Here is a 14,129-nt window from a genome sequence, read left to right on the forward strand (position 1 = left end):
AATTGTCATCAACACACACACAAACATGAAATGGCTGATATCTGCTATATTGGGTAATAGGAGTGTAAGAGTGACTATAGGGCTGTTATTTCATGCCTAGAGGACTCTAATCATGTTAAAAACCATATTTAGAAGGTCGTAAACAGGTTTTCTACACTAACTATGAACATATTCCATTTATAAATAACCAATCCCACTTCGCTGAAATTCATTTGTCACGCTCGGGTCTGGAACCAATTAACCGCGCTAAACGAGGGATTACTGTGCAGTCAAACCTTGTTTTTTGTTCACCTCAGTTTTCGCAGGATTTGTTTTTTGTCAAAAATCTTTGGCACAATTTTGCCTTGGTTTTTGTACCATACTGCATGTATTTCCATGTATTTCCCCTAAATAACCCACCACCAACAATAAAGTTCCATCCATTTGTCATTTATAATTATGTCGCATTGCAAATGTATTTTTTGTTCACAATTTTGGGTGTCAGGAATCGATTCATTTGATTTACATTTTTTCCAATGGCAAAAAATGCCTCAATTTTCATACACTTAGATTTAGATAGAAAGTTTTGGAACAAATTAATAATGTTTGCACTCGTCCAACATAATTTTGGGAAACATACGCCGCTCTAGTCTATCATGATTACAAATTCCCATCACGACTGAAGTCAAACGCAACACTAGCATAGCTCAGGGAGCTAAAGTGCTAACATTACACTCATATTTTAACAGCAACATCATGCTAGTTAGCCTATTTGCCAATTTGTCTGTATCTAACTCATGGATAGTTGGTAGCGCTTTATTTTAAGATGTGTGGCAAAGCCTGATATAAGCCATTGTAGACATTATGATTGTGTGAAATAATTGATGTTTTTGTCGATTTTTGCAAGTCTTCATACTGTATGTAGCCCAGTTAAACGGCAGTACATCCAAATGAGCATTTAAAGATTAAAGTAACTACAAATCCATTGAAGGCTTTGCCGCTGCTCCATGTTTAAGCCAACGCGTGTCAGCATATTGACGAATGGCAGCAGGGGTCCAACCCCATCACGCCATAAAACCCGGCCTGAAAGCCCGGGCGAGCCTTTACCTAATTAAAGTGTCACTTATCCATCTCGCCTTCCCTGTCCTCCCCCCGTCACGGCGCGCCTCCCATCCTCGTCTTTATTTCATCCTCCTCAGCGTCTTTGCCGGAGCACGCCCTGATTGACAGCCTTGCTGACCTCGGGGCCCGCCCCCTCACGAGTGTCGGGGCCAAGTGTCCGTCGGGGCAGAGTGGAACGTTAGCGTCGTCCGCTGATTGTGCCTGAGTGGCAGCCTGCTGACGTGGCAGCGTCTCGCTCAGCTGGGCCGTGCTCTCAGATGGCACCGTTTGCAAAACGTGGATGAAACGCCGGCGTACACAAAAACATTGCTGATTTTTACGCAGGGGGCCAAAGGTTAACGTGGAGATGACTCGCCCTCACGCACACAGGAGGCTTTGAGTGAGAAGCAAAAAAACTTTCACTATACGCCGTGGATGGGAAAATGGCTAAGGCGGTAAAAGCCATCATTTGTACCCAAAGTATGTATTAATGACAATTGTGTCAAATTTGATATTTTTTGCTGTTAAAACTGATATTTTTGTCTGTTTAAGTGGAAAATTGTCTTTTTAGTCTGGCTTTTTTAGGGTTTGAGTGAGATATCATTTTTAGATATATTATATATACAGTAGATATATTTTTGTTGGTTTAAAGGGCAAATTGTCTTTTTAGCTTTTTTCTTTCAGTTTTTTAAAAAAACGCAGCACCTGGAATCACATTAGTTTGCAGCCAAAGGAAACATTGGTCATTTTTCAAGCAATATTACGTCCATACCACCCCTAACGGCATAAGCCAAAAGTACTAGAAAAACAATTACGTCCATAGATTACAGAATGTAAAAGAACTAAGTGGTTTATCTGAGAAAAAATTATTAGTGATTTTATTTTCTTTTTTTTAGGGCGTGATTCTTCAAGAACCAAGTCACATATTTCCAGCACGAAATGTGCATATTTATGGAAATATATTTTGATATTTTTACTTTTTACTCACATCTTTAAGCAGGTCATAAATCTTAATTTCCACTCATGAAATTATTTATTGATAGTTTATTATGCTATTATTTCAAAGAAAATATATCCAAAATATGAATTCATGTATTTTTTTCTCCCTCAAAAAAGCAGGATTCCTTTCTCAGTGTTTTTTTTCTCAAAATATACAACCTTTTCTTGTCAGTTTTTTTTGCCCCAACTCTTTCCCCCTATGTATTGATTTTATTCTGATAGTATACATCATAAACAACCCGCCCTGAATAGAAGAGTGATTTTACGTTACTTCACTTCCCCACAAAAAAGCATGATGGATAATGGAAGCAGTTTAGGAATGTCCACTGGCAAACACGCCTAGTTGACTTCCCACACACACACACACACACACACACACAACGAGCCCAGGCGCCACTCCCTCATTCACACCGCCACCTCCTTCCTTACTTCCTTCATCCTTTCTCACCTCCTCCTAATCCTCATTAGGCTGCAGTCGACAGTAGCCGGAGAGGAAAATGGAGGAGGTAAAGAGCAGGGAGAGAAGGAGGAGAGCTTGTGAGGAGAGATGGCGGCGGAAAGGAGAGGAAGTCGAAGGCAGCGCCAAAAAGCCTCAGTGTGTGTCCTTAGACAACCTTTCAGTCGACTCGCAAATACACAGCATTCCTCCCGCCTGTCATCACTGCAAAGGTGATCGTTTCACACCAACAATCTTCTAACCTACAACAGTAGCAGAATACGAGCATCAACTGTAGCACAAGCATCAACAGTAGCGAACTACAGTCCAAGCATCAACAGTAGCAGACTAACCGCATCAAACTACAAGCATCAACTGTGGCACAAGCATCAGCTGTAGCACAGCATTAACAGTAGCTAACTACAGTGCAGGCATCAACTGTAGCTGACTGCAAGCATCAAACTACAAACATCAATTGTAGCACAAGTATGAACTGCAGCACAAGCATCAACAATAGTCAACTACAAGCATCAAAGTGCAAGAACCAACTGCAGCACAACCAACAACAGTAGTGAACTACAGTAAATCATCAACAGTAGCCGGCTACAAGCATCAAACAACAAGCATCAACAATAGACAACTACAGTACAAGCATGAACAGTAGCAGGCTCCAGGCATCAAACAGCAAGCATCAACGGTGGCAAACTACAAGCATCAACTGCAGCAGACGACAAACATCAGTCAGAAATGAAAGGTTGAAAGCCCACAGATTTGGAAAGGAAAGAGATCAAGCGCCTCAGCTCAGACACCAGGAAAAAACAACCGCAATTAAGCATGAAAAATTCACACTCAACCAGCTGGCATGTGATTGTCTGAGGTGGCTGCAGAGGGGGCGGGACTTGATAGAGGTCATTTCCCCAACTCAAGCAAAGATTGGGACCTGGGTTTTGATTTGGATCAATCAGGAGCCTCTTGGGACGAACGCGTCTAAACAAAAGTCAACATTATAACCCTCACCAAGCAATCAGATTTCCATTACATCATTAGTTTGTTTGCCGTTTGCTACACAACCGCCAGCCTCCACAAAACTTCAGAAAAGTTCAGCGCCGAGCCTGAAAAATGTGCTAATTGACGTCACGGACGTAGGAGAAGAACAGAACATTCAAAGAGAGATGAGAGCAACTTTAAACACTGACGGAAAGTGAAGAAAAGCTAGCCAACTTAGCGCATGCACATGTTCCTGCACTTCACATCACTTCATTTTGATTTTTGATCAGAAGCATTCTGGTGATGACAGTTACATATTGATGCATTTATATATCTACTGAATGTATGTAGATTACTTTGTGTCAGCTAACACTTCTTCTCTCCTCCTACTCCGACTGAAACGCTGCACACAAAATTGTGAAAATTGGTCAAAACATGCACCTCCACTGTGCTGCCTGAGCTATTATTTTTCTGACAAATACACCACATGGTGGCGCTGTTATTAAACCTCAAAGTTTAGACTGGGTGTGTGTACATTGTTTTTATGAATGCGAGCCATAAGAAATGCTAGCATGTGAATAAATGCACCACATACATGCACACACAGCAGACACGCTCGCCACGCAGCCCCTCCCTTCCTGTCCGTCAATAGACGAGAAAAAGGGGAACGAGAAAAACGCCACTGCTGCGCTTTTCACCGAAGACGCCGCCGCCACAAACACTTGACCGGCGAAAGGCCAATCGATGATTCACGACGTGCGGACGGGATGTCGATCAGTGACTCAACATGGGGCAGTGCGGGTGGGGGGTTGGTTGAGGGGGCGGTAGCGTATGGGCTACCCACCTCCGCTTTCTCACAGTATTCTGCATGCCTTTGATTTTTTTTAAATACAATCAGAAACGATGAAATTCAAAAGTTGCAAATGGTGTTGATTTAGAGGTATCCAAAGTGCGGCACACAGTTTGTTTTGTTTTTGGCCTGTGGCACAAAAATGGGAGGAAACCTCCCCCCAAAAAGGGTTCATACAATGCAAGAAAGCGTCCTTCGGTGTAAAAAGAGGGAAAGTACCCCTGATATAGGGAACCAACTGCCTCCCCAAGTGCCCATTGATAAAATACATGGAACATATACTTCCACATGAAACCAAACATACAGTAATTGGTGAATGTAGCACACTCATTTGCATCATCAGTGCACACACACAGATGCTCGTTTGAAGTTGCAAACATGACAGGACATGCCCCAACAATCCAGGCTGAACAAATAGTATTTAGTATGGCCAGATTTTCAGAAAACGTCACGTTACCCCTACAAATAGATAAGTAGCAGCATCCATATGTTTTATCTCGGTTCCCCGCGCGCACAGTGCCGGGATTGGAACATACTGTAGCAATATAATGCACCACTGCGGTTGCGTTTTCAGGTTGGGAGAAAATACGCATGGCAGCTGGTGAATGTGCATCAATTTGCTTGTGTGGATTAACTTTTTTTTACATTGAAGTAGGGGAAATATTTTAAAATATCCATGTCCATGTCATTCATTCTCGCTTGAAATTTCTACTTTCCGACTCAGTCCCAGAGGCCATGAATGTATCCTGACTGATGATTGGCTGAGCCAGGAAAAGGGACGGAGAGACGACTGCGTATGTATATGACTATGGTTTTTCGTTTCAATAAAGTGATTGTTTATCGACCACCTTCTTGGCATCCTCTCAACGTTCAAGCAAAAGCTACAGTATTTTATACCCACACAATAAGTCACAATCCGCAAGATGCTAACCCGGAAGAGTTTGCAGCTGTGGAATGGGCGGATTACGCATTTCCCAGCTTGCTTTGGTGAAGTTAAATTGATCACTTTTGACTGTCTTATGCATCTTTAAGGTATTATTATTTGCACAAAAGGGTGTAAGAGTTAAATTGGTGTCGTTTATGCACTTTGTTTGTCAAGGTCCACAATGCGTGCCAACTCAGGTGATATTTTCCGCGGGCCGATGAAATTGCAGCAATCTGACGCATGGGCCTGAGTTTGACACATATGCTGTACAGTGTTTCTTTTTTTATCATGTGCTCCTAGTTTGTAATCAACAAAACAGTGTTCATGTGTCATTAAAGACAAAAAGATGCTGTGCGCCTGATGATGATGGAGGGCATGGTTGCTAATAGCGACAGAGCTGATTGATGATCAGCGAGCGCGCCGTAGTCATCCTTACAGTATTCCTCAATCTACATCATCGACTGAAGGTGGGCTGAATGAAGTGACACATTACAAGAGCATCATGATGTAACACACAAACGTGCACGTGAGGGAGCGATACATTGCACGCCGGAGCGTAAACAAGCCAAATGTCAGCTTTTTGCCATGCCAGTATGCGTACATTCATGTGTGTGTGTGCATATGTTGCCTCCTGAGGTAAGTGATGCTGCTGAACAGGTGCTACAGTATAATACCCCTACGTGCGCACACACACGTACACGGACGAGCAAAGCTGAGCCACCGGACAATTGGTCACTGAGCTTCTATCCTTCTTAAATGCTTGTGTAAATATTCTTTTTATGATGTTAATATTCATAGTATGCTTATGAAACTGCTTACGTGTTCGGCTAAGTAATCCTTGCTTATGTTTACATCCAAATCAACGTGGAAAAATGAGTTAATCTGATTAGCAGACCCAGACAGGAGGTGTGAACCGACAAAGGAACACAAACACTTGATTTTATGACAAATATACAGTGGGTTTTTTGTCACGTTTCCCAAAAATAAATATACAGTAATCCCTCGTGTATCATGGCTAATAAGTGAATTTCCGCCAAGTAGGATTCCTTATTTATAAATCGAATATATCTGTAGTTAGAGCATCGAAAACCTGTTGAACACCTTCTAAATACGTTTTTTAACATTATTAGAGCCTTCTAGACATGAAATAACACCCCTATAGTCACCCTTATACTTGTATTAACCCATATAGTAGAAATAATAAGAGAAAATAAGACAAAAAATAAGACTAGTGTTAATGTGTGTGTTGCTCTAAATGGAGCTGAGGTTGGGTGAGCGGACAGGAAGCGAGAGTTGAGTTTTAGCTTGCCGTGGGTTACGGGCGCAGTAGCCCATGTTAGGGATTATTGTGCCTGTTGTGAGCTCATTCAAACCTGCAATAAAAGGCTGTTGTTCCAGCAATCACAATGGTGCCTGTGTGTCACAGTGAACATTACGGTAACATTAGTGACCAGTGTAGAATACTACATATCATCACAACGTCTTCTGAATGCCTTATATTTGTTAACGTTTCATCGTAAACTTTATACTTTAAACTTTAATAACCAGCTTGTGGTTATACGGCATAAACACCAAAATCTAGCAATTATCAACAACAGACTGCCCTCAGTCTACTAGCCCTGGTGACGCTATGCTGCCCCCTGTTGGTGTGGAGTTACAGCAAGGAAGAACGACCTAAGTAATGATAATAAAAAATGAAGAAAAAAAGAAAAAAAATTATAATAGCAACGTGACGCAAACTTGGACAAAAAACATGTAGGAAGATTCCACAATCCAGACAAATTCCAAGAAATAATCAGAATAAAGTGCACATTATCCTTCTCTGTCTCCACAACTATGTGGACCTCCAAGCCGCTTCCTCGAACCTTGTGATGTCATTCCAACACTTAATTCTACATGTTGATTAATTCCATCAGCGCTGGAGAGAAAATGTTCTTCCTCTCTAACTCTCAAGTGTCAAAAATCAACTTTTCTCTCGGCTCCTTTCACGTATACCCTACTGTATATATAGATATTCTCTCTTTTCCGAGGCAACATAATGTTCCGAGCTGTCGATGAAGCCTTTTTTTTCCGCTGCTGTCCTGCAGGATGCACACAGGCAGTCCTTATATGGTCAGTAGTAATTAGAAAGCGGCACACAGTCATTTCCTCCCTCTCAGCCTTAAGCCTTCGTTGTGCTGACATCAGCACTCAGCTCTGCTGGCTACAACTACACACACACACACACACACACACACACACACGCATGCACGCACACACACACGCTTCAACAACTGCTTCCAGCTAAATGATGGAGGTTTAAAAAGATACATTTGAGCGTCATTGTGAGTGTGACTGCTGGTGTCAACGAAACAGCACTTATCATCATCATCTCTCATTTAGTCATGTGTCACCAGCACGCGCTCACACACACACACACACACACGAGCAAGTTCAAACTAAAATGTTCCAAAATGCAGCCTGGGGGCTATTTACAGAATTTGCATTTGAAAATAAGGTGCATTTTTCAGAAAATAAGAACGACAAAGTGAAATTCTGGTCTTTCCAGCAGCAACCACCCCACGCAATAAAAGTTTCCCAGATCTAAAGACCCGACTGCCAACTGTGGGGCACCTGTGTTATTTTACTATCATGCTTTTCTTTGGAAGGCCTGCCTTTACCGGCTACAGGGTGTGTTACTGAGTGTTGTCGAGCGGACCGCAAGCAGAACCGGAGAGGATTTTTTATTTACATTTTTTTAAATACAAGAAACTGCGATTGGCTGGCGACCAGTCCATGGTGTACCCCGCCTCTCGCCCGAAGTCAGCTGGGATAGGCTCCAGCATACCCCCGCAACCCTAATTAGTATAAGCAGCATAGAAAATGGATGGATGGATGGAAATACAAGAAACTATTAAAACAGGCGGGCAAAATATGGGAGTTTCTCAGGAAAAACGTGAGGGTTGACATGAATGCCACTGATGTCGTACAGTTTGGAATATAACCAGGATTTGGGGGATAAAATCTGCCTTTAAAGTGGCACAAACTTTCAGCAGACCTCAGGAGAGCTAAAGTTCTGCACATGGCATGCTTCTTCTTTGGCTTTTTCCAATCCAAAAGGGGTCAAAAGAAGAGGATGATGAGAAAGGACGATGAGAAGAATGTAGCCAGGAAGTAACGTGAAGTTCGAGGACTCAGACTCAAAGCCGTGAAACTCCAGCTTCACCGTACGCGAACTCGCTTGTTAGCAAAGTTAACATCTTCTACTATTAACACTGTGTCACTTCTTTTTGCACTTTTATGACACTTCATAATGTGACATAAAACATTGCCTGTAGACGTCATGACGATTTTATTATGGCCACAGCTTGATCCCATAACAAGCTATTTCTACATGCACGATTCCCTATGGGAAAAACTCTATCATGGGCAAGTCTACATGAGAATGAATACACACACACACACACACACACACACACAGCTGACAAAAAGCTTGAAGCTAAATGCGGCATTTAAAAAAAAAAAGATGCACCCTGGCATCATCACGAGTGTGACTGCTGGTGTCATGGCAACCAGCACAATCCTCATCAGCATCATCTCTCTTTTCATCACGGCCAAGCCTGCACGAGGTGTTCACAAGCAAAGAGACATGTCACCAGCACGTGCACACACACACACACAGTAAGCTAGGCATACACTGTACGAATGAAGCTTGATTCTGATCATCAGGTGTTGTCAATTGTTCGGTGTTACAGGGAGGAATTAACAAGGAGTGACAATCTGATGAATTTGTGGCATGTCTTTGGATAGATTTTGTCATCTCTGGGCATTTTCCACCTCGCTGACATGCTCAAATCCTGTTTGAGAATAAGACGGTACACAATGCACTAAAGGTTGATATGGAGCAGAACCAATAAATACAGATAAATTGTGTTTTTCATATTTTCATTGATGGGCGCCACCATTTCTGCCTCTCGACGGAGTTGGGATGAATCTTGGATTTGGGGAGCAACTCTCAACTTTGTGTGGCGTTCCAGTTCACCAAGCTGGAAGTCAAGGACCCAAAAGTCGGGCCTGAATCGGAAAACTTCTAAAATCGTACAGTGTTTGTCCCGCTTGGCAACCACAAGCTGCTGCAAGCTGGCGTCATGGCAACCAGTACTATCATCAGCATCTCTCATTCCAACATGGTCAGCTCTGCCTGAGGTGTTTGGGAGTAAACTCACACACACGTCATGTAGCATCCTCACCCTCAACAACAACAACACAAAGTTGTGGACGCGCCACACGGTGCCACAAGAAAGGATATGGCCATTCGGTGATCTTCTTGGCGTACTTCCTCACCACGTTGTCCTCGCTGAAGAGGAAGAGAGAGCGGTTGACGGTCAGGCAGCTCTGCCGCACGGGGATGGGGTTGTACAGGGCCATGGTCCGGGCCCTCTGGGCCATGGACTGCTTGTACATCCGCTGCGCTCCCGGGGGCCCCCCCTGGCGGCTGCCTCCACGGCCGGCACCCCCCTGTCCACTGGCGCCACCGCCACCTCCGCCGCCCCCATACCTGTTGGGTAGCTCGTCTCCAAAGCGCGCCATTCTGCACACACCAAACGCCAGAGGTTAGGAAGGAGCCGGGGGGGGCAGCTCAGAGTGACACCTCCACATGCCCCCTCCCCATCAGCCTCGCCTCCACGCACTCCTTTGGCGGCTCTCCTCCTATCCAAGATGTCAAGATGCTCTCCTTTTGGTTGTCAGCGGCGGGAAGATCCCTCCATTAGGTGAGGGGGGGTTGAGTTTATGTCATTTTAAGCCCAACGAGAGAAGAAGCAACCACTTCCTGCATTTCCACAACGAGAACACTCCATTTGTTAAAGATGCATAGATGAATCTTCTGTGCTTGCTGGAGACTGCGTCGTGGGCCCCCCCCCCCCTTCCTCCTCCTCCTCAGCAGCCTACCGCATCCTGACAGCATCCGCAGTTGGCTTTTCCCCCCACGCCGAGACCCATTTCCCCCCCACTCCGCCGGACCAAAAATAGCAAAAGATAAGAGAGGAATCTTTAATAATTCATTGATGCGCAATGTTGGACGCGGCCGCGCTCGCCGAGCGTCGATGCGCCACTCGGGTTACAAGCGCGCCGAGCGAGGGGGGCTTCCCCAAAATCCTGGTGACATTTGTTGATATTTGATGATGGACGGTGCGGCATCCCCCCCCCTCCTTTTTCCTCCTCCTCCTCCTCTTCCGCCTCCCCCTCCTCCCCCTCCTCACCAAGGCGTCGCTCACTGATTTTGGGCGTGATTGCGCGTACTTGGCTACGAAAACACAACAGTGGTCAGTCTAGTTGTTCAAATGGCTTCACCTTTTCTTCCTCCTCCTCCTCCTCCTCCGCCGACACCTCCTCCTCCGCGCCGATGAAAGCCAAAAAGAATGCCCACAAAAATCATCTATAATCCAGGCTCGCGGGGAGCAGCATCCCGGGCGACGAGGATCCGGAGGAGAGCAGCATCATCAGAACCAAGAGGACTTCATCTTCATCATCTGCCGCCAAAAGGTGCACAGTCCCCGCCCAGCAGCATCGCCCGCCAGGCTCCTCAAACCAGATAGAGAGAGAGAGAGAGAGAGAGAGAGAGAGCGAGAGAGAGAGGAACCCGCAGAAGCCCACCAGAACCTGCTCTCTCTCTTTCCTGCCTCAATCTGTTTTTTTCTTCTTCTTCCTCCTCCCTGACAGCCTCGCTGAAGGAGCGGTCCAGAGGCTTGGTTCCCGTGGAGAAGAACCGGAGATCAAGGCTCCGTCTCGGGCTCTCTGCTGGTGCGCTCACTGGGTCGTCGTGTTGCGGGCGCGCACACTCAAGATCTGCTCGACGTGAGGAGAACCGAGCGCCGCGCGCGGGTCCGTGGACAAACCTGGCAGCGCACGACGCACGGCACCTCCCCGGAGCACCCCCCCCCCCCCCCCCCCAAACCCCACCCACCCTCCCCCAACAAGGCACGATGGACATCACATGAGCGTTCAAATTATCTTTGAAGACTACAGCTGTCCTAACTAGTGAGACTAATGTTTGTCCTACCTGGTCAATGACATTAAACTGATGAAGCCTGCAGCCCGGATGAGAGGCAAAACGATGAGAATCGGAGCTACTAATATTGCCTTTTTAGTTTCTTTGGGGTCTCCATTTTGGGATAAGGCACAAGTTTAGTTATTTGGTGAAATGAAGTCCTACTGTGTCAAAGGAAGTCCAAATGTGATGGCAAGCTAGTATAAAAGAGGTTTAAAATACATATGGTTTTAGGATCATTGCATATTACATAATTCTATTACTTACCGTTCACATAAAAAAGTCATTAGATTCCCAAATGGAGTGACATAATAGTTTATTGCATTATTGGCCACAACAACCTGACCTGACGATGTAAAGCGGGCTGTTATGATCTATTTTGGTCCATGAAGTGAAATTAATGTTCCAGTAAAGACAGCTGGAAGTTGAAACACACCACCAACATAAACAAACAAGGTGGCTGACGATCATTGTAAGTAGCCATTGTTTGTTTTGATACTGCATTCTTGACTGCTTCATTAAAAAATGGATATGGTGATACATCTACACACCGGTTTACATCCAGAAGAGGCTGTGCTAAATGGTAGTAGAACAAATAAATACAAGTCAATAAAATACTTTAAAAAGCCTGTAAAGGTATATTTTACAAGCTTGTGGTGAAATCTAAGCTGATAAAAATAGCAGAGAATAAAAAATAACTAACATATTCAACCCAGCAGATGGCATTTTGGGTTGGAATATTTGAGTTCCATCATGTAAGATGTCAAAAATCTCTTTAAAAGTATATTTTACAAGCTTTTGGTGAAATCTAAGCTGGTAAAAATTGCACAATATATAAGTAAGATATGCATTCAACCTAGCAGACAGAATTTTGGGTTGGAATATTTGCGTTACATCAGGTAATAGCTCAAAGTTCTTTAAAAGTATATTTTACAAGCTTTTGGTGAACTCTATGCTGAAAAAAAAATAGCTGAAAACAAAAAATAACCTACATATTCAACCCATCAGACAACATTTTGGTTTGGAATATTTGAGTTACATCACGTAAGATGGTATGAAATCTCTTTAAGGGTATATTTTACAAGCTTTTGGTGAAATCGAAGCTGTTGAAAAGAAGAAAATAACAATAACTTATGTATTCAACCTAGCAGATGGCATTTTGGTTTGGAATATTTGAGTTATGTCATAATGTCACAAAAGTTATTTAAAAGTGCATTTTACAAGCTTATGGTGAAATCTAAGCTGGTAAAAATAGCAGCAAATTAAAATGCGTATTCAATCTGGCAGATGTCATTTTGGTTTCCGAATATTTGAGTTATGTCACATAATATGTCACCAAGGCTTTTTAAAAGTGTCTTATACAAGCTTTTGGTGAAATCTAAGATGGTAAAGATAGCAGAAAATAAAAGTAACATACAAATTCAATGCCGCAAAAGGCATTTTGGTTTGGAATATTTGAGTTATGTCACGTAACAGGTCACAAAAGTTGTTTAAAAGTATCTTTTACAAACTTTTGGTGAAATAAAAATAACCTGCGTATTCAACCCAGCCGATGGCATTTTGGTTTGCAAAATTTGAGTTATGTCACAAACGTTCTTTTACAAGCTTTTGGTGAAATCTAAGATGGTAAGAATAGCAACAAATAAAAATAACCTACAAAGGTCCCTAACCTACCAAGGTCAAATAATACACTTGACTTGTGAGAGCAGGGAAAAGTTGCAAGCAGCAGGCAAGTTGAGTGAGTTTGGCTAGATTTTTGCTGTTGTTTTTTTTTTTCGGGGACGTGCTGTTATTTTGAGGACTCCTTTGAAAGTTGTTGTTTGTTTTTTCAACTCCCCTCATCCCACCTCGACGCCGTCTGCCAGTCTGGCTGCAGCATCTGACTGCTGTTTGAAGCCTCCCAACAACAAGCTGTTTGCCAGCAAGCTGTCGCCGCTCCACACAGGTGGAGCTCCCACTCGGACTTGCCGCTTTATTCCCGATTATAAAAGAGGGGGAAGAAAAAAAAGGTGGAGGACGGCTTTCCAAGGCATCGTGGTGCTGTCCGGAGTGCTGAAACATGGCCACTTTCATGGCAGCTGAGTTGTCTCTCGCCATCTGTCAGTATTTGTACTTGGTGGACGTGGTCAGTCTTTTCTGTAGGAGATACCTTGGTAGGTGATCACGCACCCGAGCACCAAGGGCTGAACTGTTTTGCTTTTTCTCTTTGTTGCCTGACACTTCCTTCAAGAGAAGGAGCAGTGTCAACAGGTGAAGAAGAATATAGACAGGAAGTTGCGTGAAGTAAGTGAAGAGCCATTCAAAATTGTAAGGGCGTATACTTAACACTTCACACTTAACATCGGCACATTTGACTCGGGTGCTCGTAAGCAGGGTCGTGTCTGCACATCTTTTAGTTAATGACGCTTTTTACACGCATACACTTGAAAATGTTCAAATGTGACCCCGGAACAGATTATTTACATTACTGACAAGGGAAAACTATTTCTAAAGCCAAACAAACCCGACGTATTCGATTGTTACGCAATAATTATTTTTTCCATTATTACTTGTAGGGAAATTTCATCCACAATGTGATGTACTTTAATTTGAATACAACTGAAAGGATGAATGCAAACATGGTCCAAACGGAGCACAAGCTGGTCTACAAGTCGTAAGCTTCCGGTGTGATCCAAGAACGCGTTCTTCATCTGCTTTCGACGACTGCCGAGCATTGCGATGCTAGTCCCGCTGCGTCATGTGATTCCCGTAAAGGCTGCAGGCGTGACACAAGCCCATTCCCACCGGCAGCATGGGAGAGTGTCGGGAAGGAGGAAAGAGTGGG

At 43.8% G+C, this 14,129-nt stretch overlaps 1 protein-coding gene across 19 annotated transcripts in view; it reads right to left on the reverse strand.

Annotated features, from left to right (window-relative positions):
* The window catches only part of cacna1ab (calcium channel, voltage-dependent, P/Q type, alpha 1A subunit, b), a 144,367-nt gene that overhangs the window by 114,072 nt on the left and 16,166 nt on the right, over positions 1–14,129 (reverse strand). For 18 of the 19 annotated variants that reach the window (XM_054778959.1, XM_054778958.1, XM_054778951.1 and 15 more), the window contains exon 2: positions 9,566–9,847. In XM_054778959.1, coding sequence (XP_054634934.1) covers positions 9,566–9,847 — 282 coding nt within the window. Of the gene's footprint in view, positions 1–9,565; positions 9,848–9,947; positions 11,152–14,129 lie in introns of those variants that run through there. The other variant, XM_054778956.1, reaches the window with a different exon arrangement.

This window comes from Dunckerocampus dactyliophorus, chromosome 6 (assembly GCF_027744805.1).
Source record: "Dunckerocampus dactyliophorus isolate RoL2022-P2 chromosome 6, RoL_Ddac_1.1, whole genome shotgun sequence".
In the NCBI taxonomy this organism is placed as follows: domain Eukaryota; kingdom Metazoa; phylum Chordata; class Actinopteri; order Syngnathiformes; family Syngnathidae; genus Dunckerocampus; species Dunckerocampus dactyliophorus.